This window comes from Capsicum annuum, chromosome 7 (genome assembly GCF_002878395.1).
Source record: "Capsicum annuum cultivar UCD-10X-F1 chromosome 7, UCD10Xv1.1, whole genome shotgun sequence".
NCBI lineage: Eukaryota > Viridiplantae > Streptophyta > Magnoliopsida > Solanales > Solanaceae > Capsicum > Capsicum annuum.
The window spans coordinates 152,796,602-152,809,588 of NC_061117.1; the positions used below are offsets into that span (position 1 = coordinate 152,796,602).

A 12,987-nucleotide genomic window follows, 5' to 3' on the forward strand; every position below is an offset into this window, starting at 1 on the left:
TTTCTAACATGATTTTAACTCATTTTTTATGGAGCTTCAGATTTAGAACCCATAAAGTATGGGTAAATATGATTCTATATTAAAATTTCATTTTTACCTATTTATTTTCAGAGTTGTTTTTTAAAGTGATTTTGAATTCGAAGCAAAGTATGCCAATATGGGTATAAATAGACTCCTAATTACGTGTAGAATTCAATATGAGTATAAATAGACTCCTAATTACGTGTAGAATTAAGTTTTGATAGATTGGGAGCATTCTAAAGTAGCTCGAAAATGAAATACTTCTTGTTGAGGGGTTCAAGCTCGTGATTTAATTTTTAAGATATGTTATGACTTTACTTTCTTTAAACTGTAGTAGGTATATAATAATTCATGTAATGTATGTTGTGGGTTAAGGACTTTATCATTATTTTAATCTTCTGAAATCAGTACTACTATCTTGTTGTCCGTGTGGGGGGCTTGTGTGAACCATATTATTAATATGGGAGATTATTATCATTATGATGTCTAAGTGAGGGCTAGTGTTGGTCTTGTTTGGGCATCAATTATTCTTTATTATTATTGTGATGCCCATATGAGGGCTTGAATTGATTTCATTGACGGCTTATATGATTCTTTACTATTGTGTTGCCATGAGAGGGCTTATATCATGACTTACTGAGATTTGGGTGATTTAAATTCATGTAATTGTTGAACTGATTATTGTATGTTGTTGATTTTACTATAATCATGCATACTCATTCATTACTCATTTTTATGGAACTGATGTTACTATGGAACATCCTGGAAGCTAAGGCTTCAAGGGTGTATACAAGGCGAACATTTGTGCATCACATACATACAATATTATTGTGTTGTACTACATTTCATTTCTTTTATGTGAATGGTTTTGTGCACTAGAATTTTTTATATATGGTGCTGATACTTTTACTCTGTTGTTGAGATTGAATTATTACTGTTAAGAGTGGTTGGACTTGAGTCATGAGATTGAATTATTACTGTTAAGAGTGGTTGGACTTGAGTCATTGGGACTTTCCTGTTTGCAGCACAGATGCATTACTCATAGTTTATTTTACTTATTTAGTGGTCTAATTTTTTTATCAGGCTATGATGCATACCAAGTACAAATGGATCTTACCCACTCCTACTTTTTGTACCCTTTTAATGCAGATCATTTGGTCAAGTACTACTCGTGAATTGTGATTTTGTGGATCTTTGGGGTTTCGTAGTCAAGTTGAGCTCCCCATCCGAAGTCTGTTTCCGACTTCATCTTGTTCTCTTATGTCTTTACTTTATTTCAGAGAAAGATGTTGCATGTTCGTATCTTATGTTTGTTTTAGAGTTACTCTTACCATGACACTAGATCTTTGGAAATTGAAGTTGTATTATTCAGATATTTGTCATGTTATCTATTTGCTTGACTTTATATTAAAGTCTGCTATTTTGCTTATCAGATTCCTTCTTCTCATTATTTATTCTCTTTTGGAGTTACTCTTATAATGACAGTAATTGTATTGATATTATTATTTTAACTTGAATTTACTACTATAAGAACTCATAAACGCAAAATTTTGAATCTAAATTAAACAAATCATAATATCATTTTGTCATCATACTCTTGGTGGATAGAGAAGTTAAATTCAATTAGAAAAGCTTACCTTATCTTTAACATCTTTTACTGGAAACATAGAAGTGATTTATTCATCTTTTGGTCACCCAAAACAAAGTTATTTCCTTTCTAATAATGAGCATGAGACATGAATAAACAATCATGATAGCTTTCGAACAATTATAGGAGCACCATATTGTGGTTGTAGAACAAGAGCTGGCATTGTAGGACCATGAGCATAGGAGGGGGAAAGCTCAAAGGAGTAGTACTGTAAGATTTTAGCCAAAACAAGCTTCACTTGAATCATTGCAAAATTCATTCCAAGGCATATCCGAGAACCCCAACCAAAGGGGAAGTACATCAGATCCTTGGCTGCTTTTGATACCCCTTCCGAAAACCTTTCTGGGTTGAAAATTAGAGCGTCTTCTCCCCATGCCTCTGTGTCGCGATGGATTGTTTGTAGAGGCACTAAAAGCTGTGCACCTGATGGAATTGTATATTCTCCAAGCTTCGTCTTCTTGTTTGTTTCTCTAACAAGAGAGCCTGATGGATATAACCTCAGAACCTCATTCAAGATCATAGTTACCTACATAGCAGAATCAAATAAATCAGATATTATAGTTGTCCATAGATTCGTTTCTAATAGAGTTAATACCGAATAAATATAAATAGGTTTAGAGATGAATCCAAAATTTGTAATTCATGGTTCCTACGACGGCTCTATCTTAATGCAGCAAAAATAACTAAGTTCAATCAAATCAATATTGACTGTATTTCTTAATATAGAGCTACTGGGTTCACATGAACCCTTGATGACCCTCTACATCAGCCTCTGTCACTTGTACACCCTTTGTGTTTGACCAGGCCATAACTAGTAGTCCTAAACATACCATACATTTCTACAAAGAGGTACATCTAGAATTTAAAGTTTATGGGATTGTGATTCAAATTCTTTCAAGTTATTGGTTCTAAATCAATAATTTGTACATATTAAAAGAATATTTAAATACAAATGTGATGTTTGGATCAGAGCTACACAATGTAGTGAAATCTGAACCCTGAACTGTGCATCCATCCCAGTTTCTATGACTTAAGAGCATATCAGTAATGGTAATATTAGACATGTAAAGTAAAAAAATAAATTCCAAATATAAGTTTTAGAAGGGACTAAAAAGGAAGGAAAAAGTACAACGGGAAATGAAAAGAAAGTATCTTACGATCTTTAGCTGGTTCAGTTGATCAAACTTAGGCTCATCTTTTCCAATGATTTCACGAACTTCTTTCCTAGCTTTCTCTTGCCAATCTGGATGCATGGTCAATACAATTGCAGTCCATGTTAATAAAGTTGCAGTTGTCTCTTGACCAGCAAAGTAGAAAGAGTTGCATTCTTCTATCACATCCTCTGTACTCATCCCTTTGCTCGAGTTCATATCCCCTTGCTGTTCTTCTTGATTAGATTTCATTAACAAACCCAAGAGATCGTCATTGTGTGCCTTTCCTGATTGTACCTCTTTCTCTCGCTTCTCTATTATTCCTTTCAGCGAATTACGAACTGTGTAATAGATGTACAATCTTCTCCTATTAGTTTTCGTCGGCACAAACCTTTTACATAAAACATCAATTGTTGAGATCAATGACGCTCAGATGTTTTTTATAAAGGCATTTAAAAAAATAAAATAGAAAGTCACACGCAGGTCTTGAAACTATGATCTACAACACTTTTTAAACCCCTTTGATTTTTCACTAATTTTTTTCGTTAAAACAAGAAATTCAATAATTAATGTACAACATAGTTATTCATCTGCACAGTATAATTTTCGACCAAACCCCTTTCCTCACTTAGCTCCACCCGTACTTAAACATTTATTAAACCAAAAAGGAAAACAATTAAATTACGAAATCAAGGGAGGGAAATGAATGAACTAGTTAATAAGAAGTACCGTAACCATGGGAAGACATTAATAGCAAGCTTTGCAGTGAAAATTAGTTCACATTGCTCCCTCAGAAGTGAAAATACTAACTTCCCTTCTTCAAAGTTGCTACCGAAGGCTGCTTTGGATAGCATGTCTCCAGTTAAACTATGAAATTCTTGAGATATATCCAATTCACAAGAACCAGTTGATCCAGTTTGCTTGTCCCATCTGCTTATCATGTCTTCTGTACAGTGAGCAAATGCTCCCAACATCAGCTGTGCCAAAGGCCAAAATGACAATTATAAGCCTATGAACCAGAATGACTTAATTATAAGGAATATATACCAGCAACTAATACTTATTATCACCTTCAATTTTTCCATGTGGAAAGCCGGATTAAGAATTTTCCTGTGTTTGGCCCATTTTTCACCATCGTACGTCCCAAGCCCCGTTACAAATAGCTTGAGGAAAGCGCTGATTTTCGGTTTTCTGAACTCACCCGATTTGTTAGACAGTACTTCCTTTATTAACTTCGGATCCAAAATGGTCACTCGAGGTATAGGTCCTAGCCAAAACAAGTATAGTTTCTCTGCAATGAAGGCATAATGTAGCAAGAATCAATGCACAAATTTTTATTTTTTTTTTAAAAAAAAAACAGTTAAGGAAAGTACTCTTCGGCACCAGAGGCAGAGCACATAAGCAGATGATTAGTTGAACACCATTCGCCAAAAAGTATACTACACATGTAGATCTTAATGAAATGATAGTATTCCACTTTTTATACATATATATATTAAACACTGAATATTCTTAGCAAGATTTCTCATACATATATATTAGATCTTTAACACTCTTAAAGTTTTATTTTTGATAATAAAGAAAATCATGCAAATTAATAAGAGTAGTTACTGTAAGTGGCGGCGAGCTCATAGAACAATGGATTAAGTCGAGGGGTATAATCGTGGTGCAAAGGCATGGGTTTAGATTTGGCTATTTTATTCATCTCTATCATCTCCTTAAGGTTTCCAAAAAGAAACCTATATGGACGGCCATATATTCCTTGCTGCCGCAGCTCATTTTCTACTGTTTTTGGCCGCCACCATACAAAGTAGAGCAATTTCAGGCACCAAAAGGCAATCGGAAAGCATACCGCCAAAGCAATTAAAACTGCAATATCCATGCTTTCTGCCTCTCAAGTTTCTGTTCCTTGGGTTCTTGTCTCTACATTATATATACTAGTCGGCTTATGCTGCTACTTGATGTATAATTTTATTATTTAATTAAAACTTTTATTTGTTTGATTGTTAAATTCTAAATTAATTTTTATTTATTTGGTTGTTAAATTTTAAATTAGGTTACTATATTTAGATTAATGAAATTTTATAATAATATTTTAAATTATTTAAACTTTTTGTAACATTGATAACTAAGTATATTTTTTAATTTATTTAAATTTTTAATTATTATTTTCTCAATTTTAAAAAGAATGATTTAGTTTTCTTTTTAAATTTGTCTCAAAAAGAATGATCCTTTCCGCTTTTAGTAATACTTTAATTTCAACTTTCCATATTACATATTTAGGACCACAATATTAAAAGATATTTTGATACATTTGACATAACTTTAATTTAAGGCTACAAGATTCAAAAGTTTTTTTTATTTTCTTAAACTTTGTGCCAATTAAAATAGGTTATTCTTTTTAAAACGGAGGGAGTATGATTTATAATGTTTTTTCTTTTATTCTACTAATTAGAAGTGATATAGTAAAATTATTATAAAAAATAGTTATCAATTTTTTTTAAGCGGCCCTATATAAGACGTCAAGTTAATTTAAAATATCAAAAAGAAATTTATTATTTTATCTCTATTTTATTTTTTATTAACTATTATTAATTTTTTAATATTTAAATAACTTATAATAATTAATCATGAGTGATATAGTAAAATCACGATTGAAGCAATTGATATTATAAATGTCTATTTTAATTTTTTAATTAAATATTTTAAATTTTTAATACGTAAATATCTTATAATAATTACTTAAGAATAATATAGTAAAATTACAATTGAAGCGGCTGAAGCAAGCTGTTGAAACCGGCATGTTCAGCTCTTTTATTGTGCTTTATATATAGGTAAAATAAAGGGGTAGCTACATGTATAATTTAGCATAAGATTCGGACATAATCTCGATACTGTTGTTCCTAAAATTATACAGTAATTAAGGTGTAATACTTCCTCAATTTTAATTTGTTCACTTCATACAAAATTTTAAAAATAAATAATAATTTTTAAATTTTGTGGTGTTGCATTAAAAATATATATGTCAAATTTATCAAAATTTCATCTGATTTATAGACTTAAACATATCATATAAAAATTTCAAATTAAAGAGTTGACAAAAGAAAAAAGTTTGCCAATTTTTTTTTCTTATAATGAACCAAAAAGACGATAAGTTACACAAATTGAAATAGATTGGATAATTGATTAGCATCAGTGGTTAAGTTAGTGAGAAACAATAAAAAGAGCCAAAAAACTTGTGGTAATTATGAAACAAACTGATACTTTTTGCATCAATATTTAGTTATCCATATTAGACTTGATAATTTTTTTAAGAATAATAAATAAAATAATAATTTTATTACATTATTTATAAATATTATAAAATATCTAAATACTGGAAATGAACATTACTTAGTGACAAAGGTAAATAATTATATATAGTAATTTATTTTTACATTTCTTAAATTAAACTACTAAAAAATGAACATCGACCTGTTTTAATATACTTCCTTCATTAGCATTTATCTGTTTATTTGAACTTTGCGTTCCTCTTACGAAATTATAGTTAATATGAAGATTTTACCATAATGCTCATATTATTTGATGTTTAGTACTCGTATTAGGTCTTCAAAAATAATTTGGGAATGAGTAATTAATAATAAACATAAAACATGAAAAATCATAATTTATTTTAATAAAACTGACAAATAAAGTGAAAATCTATATTTGAATCAACAAATAATTTTTTAGTAGAAAGCTCAAGGTCGAATAAGGACAATTAAGTCATTTCACATGGGCAGTGGGGGCACCATGGACAGTTTTTACCCTTAATCTTGAGAGTTTAAACTGAATATACATTCATTCTAGTAATATTTCACCCATATATTTATGCCTTGTTTTGAGTATATTTTTTTAGTATATTTTTACTTAATACTTCTTGCTTTTACTTAATTATATATTTTTGAGCTTTCAAAAGGTGTTTCGTAGAAACACCCTGGGTTTCTGGTCCTTAGAATTTTTTTTGAATTTTTAGTCTCTGGACAAGATACGACTAGGGCAAATGATTTGTACTCTGGGATACGAGTGGTATGGGTTAGTCGTATGCTGGCCAGTGTTGGTTGGTGGGTTGGATTTGATTTCTGGAATGAATACAACTTGAGTTGTACAAGTTGTATCTGTGGATATGAGTTGTTTGGCTACTTCATTTAATCTTAGACTTGGTAGACTAAGTTGGATCTGACTACGAGTGGCTCACCATGAGCTGTAAGATAGCGTACGAGTCGTACCATGGACTCGTATGGTGGACAGTGTTCAATCCTCTTTAGATTCAATTTTTCCCAGGGTACGGATCATGGGTATCGGTCGTATGCATGGATACAACGTGGGTTAGGGTAAGTCATATCTTGGACAGTGTTGGGTTCAAGGGAGATGGCCTTGGGTACGAGTGGTGGAAACCACTCGTATTGGTGGGTATAACTGGTATGGATAGTCGTATCCCTCTGACGGGATTTTGGTCCAATTTAAGTGAGGGAAACCTGGATATTTTTCCACTTAACCTAATAAGGCCCCATAACTTTTAATTCACTTGGGAGTTTATTTTCCCTATTATTCTATTCATTAACACTTAGAAAAACACTCTTTAATCCTCTCTAAAGTTCTTGGGCAAGGGAAGCTAGGGTTTCATCTTAAGGATTAATTTGGGGCTTGTGTTGGCGATTTCTCTCCATCATCTTCTTGGTTTAAGGCATTTTCTCTTCCCTCATTGTTAGTTCTAACTGAAGGCATGGTTTTATACAATGTTTTCATGGTTTGATTATATATGGTTTTGAGTTTTCAAATACAGTTTGGGGGTTTTGGTTATAAATGCTTGGTTATGATTTTTTTCATATTTTAATCATGATTTTATATGATTTAATGGTGGTTTTGAATGGTTGAATGAGAATGGTTTTTTGGTAATTGGTTTTGGTTTTGGAAATACTATGCCCTCAATATGTTTGATAAAATGCCTAGAAGAATGTATTCACTACATTGTTGAATTTTAATGAAACTTATGCATGGTTTAAACTTGGTAAAGGAATCCCTAAATGGTTTAGAATAGTCAAAATGGAATGATTTTGGGTTTAACAATCATTCTTGTGGGGTACAATGGAATCCCCCAATTAATCAAAATAATGGAATACTTGTGGGGTACATGGGACTCCCTCAAGTTAATTGGATAATGTAATCTAGGGGTACATGTGAATCCCTTGATCTTAAAAAAGTTTGGCTAAGGATAATACTTACAAGTTATAGTCGGTATGATGATATCAGTATGTATAGCCTCAGTTAATAATAATGGTTTGGCTGGTTGGAAATGGTTTTAATTGGGCAATAATGGGGGGGTATGATTGCTAACCATGAAGGTGGGAGTTTAATGAACGAACACTGAAAACTTATGTTTGCCGACATGAAGGATAGGGCATGGAGACCCTTTTGTGATAATGTGAGATACATGGGAATCCTTTAAGTACATTGTACATATGTATCATGGAGAGCGAAGGGTACTTGGGAATCCCTTACTCTTGTGGTATCTAAGGTTCATGCGGCTTCACGCATGGGGATCGTTTAGGGGGTTACACTGGACCATATAGCACGTGGGTGGTTAAGGACGGTTAAGCTACACATACCCAAGTTAATGGTTTTAAATGTATGCTAAACCCGGTTCTCTTTCCCAGCACGGTTATATATATATCTATATATAGTTTGTATGCATATGGATGGTTTACTTGGTTTTGTTAAATGGCATTATTTTGTCCTTATCCTGAGTTCATACTAGAGTTCACCCGCTAACCCATCTTCAGGTGGCTATATCCCCACGCAATGCAAGAATCATTCGTTCTACTTCTCCTGCATAGTGATTAGATTTCGGGATCAGCTTTTGGATTAAAGTGCTGAGCTTTCATCTTTTCGAAAGGCTCTATTTCATGGATGTTATTTCATACTTTGGTTTATTTAGGGATATTAATTTTGGCTATGGTTGGGCACATGTCCCAACCAGATTTTGGTATTCTTTTGGTTAGAGGCTTTTGTGGAACTACAATGGGTTGGCATGGGTGGAATCGGTATTGGTCTAAGCCTTAGTATTGACATTGGAATCGGGGATGATACCGGTTGACTGTATTGTTGGTTGTTATATCCTCTTTAATTTTGGGATTATATGTAATAATTATGGAACAAATATGGATATGGTTTGGATTATGGTTTTATTGGTATTGGTTATCAGTTGGGTATCAGACGTTTGGATTCATTTGGGTGGTCAAGGATATAAACCTATCATAGAGTCTTAGATTATGTATTAACGCTACCCTATTATATATTCAGAATTCATCCGACTCAGGGTATGCACTAGACGTTTGGGTTGGGTATTGGAGATGGTCCCCGGTCTTGGTTGGACTTAGGATGCAAATTATGCTAAGGTCCCCAGTTGGGTCATGTCATTCAGAAGCTCATCAGGAAAAGTCCCAAAAGGATGCTAAAAAAAATCAGAAGCTCATCAGGTAAAGTAAAAAGTGGGAAGGGGGAAGGGGTTAAAAGTACACCTGCATAAAGCAAGGGAATGGTGAAGGAAAGGACCTTACTGACGACTGGGTTATAAGTGTTGACGATTTGGTCTTAGCTGTGTATTACAAGTGACAGGTGTTTGTAAGTTCTGACAACAAAGCGAACCTTACTGAGATTGGTGAATATCTAACTCCATTCCATCCAGATCATGAAATATTCTTCCATCGAAGCTTTACGAAGCAACCTTTGTTGCTTGCACAAAGCAACCTAGCATCTGCAGTAATGGCTGATGACACTCAAACAATGGTGGAAAATTTACTACTAGCCCCATCAGTAGTGTATGACGTGATAATCTCACAATTACCAAAAGGTGGGAGCTAAAAAAGAATATGGTGCAATGGTTGCACTCAAGCAGGCAATTCACAAACTTTCATAGATATTAATGACACTTATATCACACAAGATATCTCTTCAAACTATGTACGACTCACATTGTTTTTGTTTTTACTTTTAGGAGAAGCCAAATAATGGCTTCATGTAGAAGAACCATATTCTATCACTTTTTCGGTTTTCTTAGTTAAAAACTTTATCACAAGGTTCTTTCCATTTGAAAAGACAGCTAAACTGAGGAGTGAAATTTCAAGCTTCAAACAAATGGAATGAAAAAATTTATCACAAATGAGAGAAGACTTGTCCCAAGCTTGGAATCATTTTACGATGCCACTTTTTAATTTTTTCCACCATCTTTAAATCAAGAAAGTATTAGCTCACCCTTTGATTGCAAGTTTAGACATTCACTCTAAGTTTTTTCATGATTCAACTTGTAATACCCCATATTTTTCCTGTCTTAGTTCAGCTCCTAGTTATATGTATAAGAGGGTTAAAGTCTGAATTTGGCCTTTTAACTTTGAAGATTTTTAAATTGGTCTTCTGGACCCTGAGGCGTAGGTTTTTGAGTTAATTCATCTTGAGGGGTTTAAGGATCATGTCTCGGGGAAGTTTTAGATTTTTCAGAAGAGGATTGGGTCGCATTTGGATTTTGATTCCAGCAGCTTATTGCGATTGTGGCGCGTCGCGATGATATAGTAGTGAAGGCTTTATTGCATCGTGGTGAACCCCTAATCCATGTTCCAGTTGCAAATTTAATTCTCTAAGGGGCAATTCAGTCTTTTCCCCTCAATCCAATTCATAAAAACATGAATTAAAGCTTTAGTTAGGGCATTATATGCCCATTTTCCACAATTTTTCTCTAAAAAACAAGCCCTAATCCTCCCCTAAATTCATCAATTTCACTCTTTCCTCTTTAAGACAACCAAGGATTTAAGTTTTCTAATCCAAGAATTTTCAAGAAAAGTATCAAGATTGTGTTTCTCTTTTAAGCTAAAGGGCTTTAAGGTATGTGTGATGTTCATCCATGGGACCTTTTCACCCATGGAGTCCAAGAATCCATTTTTATGTTTTAAATTATGAATTATACATGTTTATGATGAATTATCTCCATGAAGCTCTTATGAATTTCGATTTAGGTATTGTATTAACAACTGTTTTCGATGGGATGGGCCCTTTACATGTTAGAACGGTGAATTTTCATGTTAAATCCCTAATTTATGGTTTTAGTATTATAATTATGTTTTCAGTTACATGCTTTACCCATTTCTATGCTTAAATTCATGACTCCCATGTATTTGATGAAATGCATAAATGTTGGGTTTTAAGTAATGGTCCTTTAATATGGGTTTTCAAACTTTACATGTCCTTATTCCTACTTTCATTCAGTGCTGGTGGGTTATGAACACACTATACCTAGTTGTTTATCTAATTTCAGTATCTTCAGAATAACTTCAGATATACAATGAGCATTATTATTCAATTAGCTTATTATGATCAGTTGTTGGTTTAGTTAAGCTTAGTGTAGTCCAGTAATTAGTGTCATTTTAGTTGGGAGTAGGATTTAGCACCAAGTGAACCTAGGGATGGGGGATGAACAGACAACTAGAACTGGGTCCTTAGAAGCAGTCGCTAAGTTCCAGAACTACGTAGCTAGCGTAGGATTATGAGATATAACCCACCAGGTTAGGACTGATATTCTATGAGATGACACCTGTCAGTTTAGGACTGACATTTTCTTAGGGGTCACCAACCAGTTTAGGACTGACTCACTAGTCCTTTGAGACACCAGTTTAGTGGATCCACACAACCAGTGTTAGTACTCGTGACATGTTATGCAACCCTTCCAACTAGGGTACAAGTTAGACCCCGATTAGCTCAGATTGGGTCATGTCAGTTAAATGTTACCTCCTATAGTCTCAGTTCAATATTTAGTATAGAATTCAGTTTAGGTTTGCTTAACCGTAGCATACAGACTTCCAGTTATTCAGTTATCAGTTTTTAATAATTCAGTTTATAGATTATTTCCAAAATGTATTTATGCTTGGTCTTGTATTCTCAGCATTTCAGTTTTCATGCATGCTTACTCAGTTATCTTATATTATTCAGTCAGTATTTACTTCATGCACAGTTAACCCATGTATTTTAGCCTAACCTTATCTTATATAATAGTACATTTAAGGTACTGATAACATATTTTCTTTGCGCTATGATGTCTTATATTATAGATTTGAATGCTCAATTCCTCAATTGCAGTTAAACATCCCAGCATTACTCAGCAGCAGTAGTGATGAGTTCTCATCTTTTAGGGACATGATGATTTATTTTAGTTATTCCGTAGTTCAGTATTATTCATTCAATTAGAGTTAGTTAGGGACTTGTCCCATTAACTCCACAGTCAGTCAGTTAGAGTCTTTTCAAACATTTAGATAGTCAGTTAGTTTATCAGTGTTATCAGTCGGATTTCAGTATTTTTGCAGATATTTTTAGACTTGCAGATTCATTTTCACTTTTAGTATTTAAAACCTTATGGAATTATTAGTTATTTTTTCTTATGTCTTTATCTATTAGTTTACTTAGTGCTCATAGAAGATACCAGCTCATGGGTTAGCTTGTAGTCACTTGTGATCGTAAGCACCATTTTTGTGACTAGGGGTAGCCTTGGTTCGTGAAAAAACTTAGTATTAGAGGTAGGTTTTACAGTATCCTAGGACGTTTGAAAGACGCATTGAGTAGAGTCTTGTGCATGTGTGTGAAGCGCACCACACTTATGGACAAGAGGCAATAAGATGTTTTAGGAAGAGTTTCCTTTCTTTTAGTATTCATGTTGTGCGAAAGAGCATGAGCTCTATTTAAAACTCTATTTCTAACTCATTCTTCCTTCCGTTTATAGAAAATGCCTCTGTAAAACCCCGTAGGATCCTAGCTTAACTCAGTCCTTTAGGGCATGAACAGAGGCCCCCGACTTAGAAATTTCAGCTAAGTGCTTATACTTAGAATAATTTTAACCTTTGTAATTTGGCGATCTTATTTTATGGCCCTTATAACCTTAAAGTGTCAATCCATGGATTGAATCATGATCTGGTGTGTTAATAGGTCACTTCGAGTGAGTTTAGGATTTTTTGGACCTCGTTTGAAGCGTGTTTGGGTGACCAAAATAGTGGGTCGATGAGATCTCGATGTGTTGCGTCGCCCATCACATCAACGGATGTTTTCCCTAGTGTCAGCGTGCAAATTTTAGTGACCCGACGTAGACTC

The 12,987-nt window shown here is 33.6% G+C and overlaps 1 protein-coding gene across 1 annotated transcript; it reads right to left on the minus strand.

Moving 5' to 3' along the window:
* Nucleotides 1-1,622: 1,622 nt before the first annotated feature.
* Nucleotides 1,623-4,735, minus strand: LOC107878067 (cytochrome P450 72A397). The gene is made up of 5 exons (XM_016724943.2): nucleotides 4,432-4,735; nucleotides 3,891-4,111; nucleotides 3,550-3,797; nucleotides 2,827-3,211; nucleotides 1,623-2,195 (listed from the first exon to the last, which is right to left on the minus strand). Exons 1-5 carry the CDS (start codon nucleotides 4,700-4,702, stop codon nucleotides 1,770-1,772), a joined length of 1,551 nt encoding a protein of 516 aa, XP_016580429.2. The 5' UTR covers nucleotides 4,703-4,735; the 3' UTR covers nucleotides 1,623-1,769.
* Nucleotides 4,736-12,987: the final 8,252 nt, after the last annotated feature.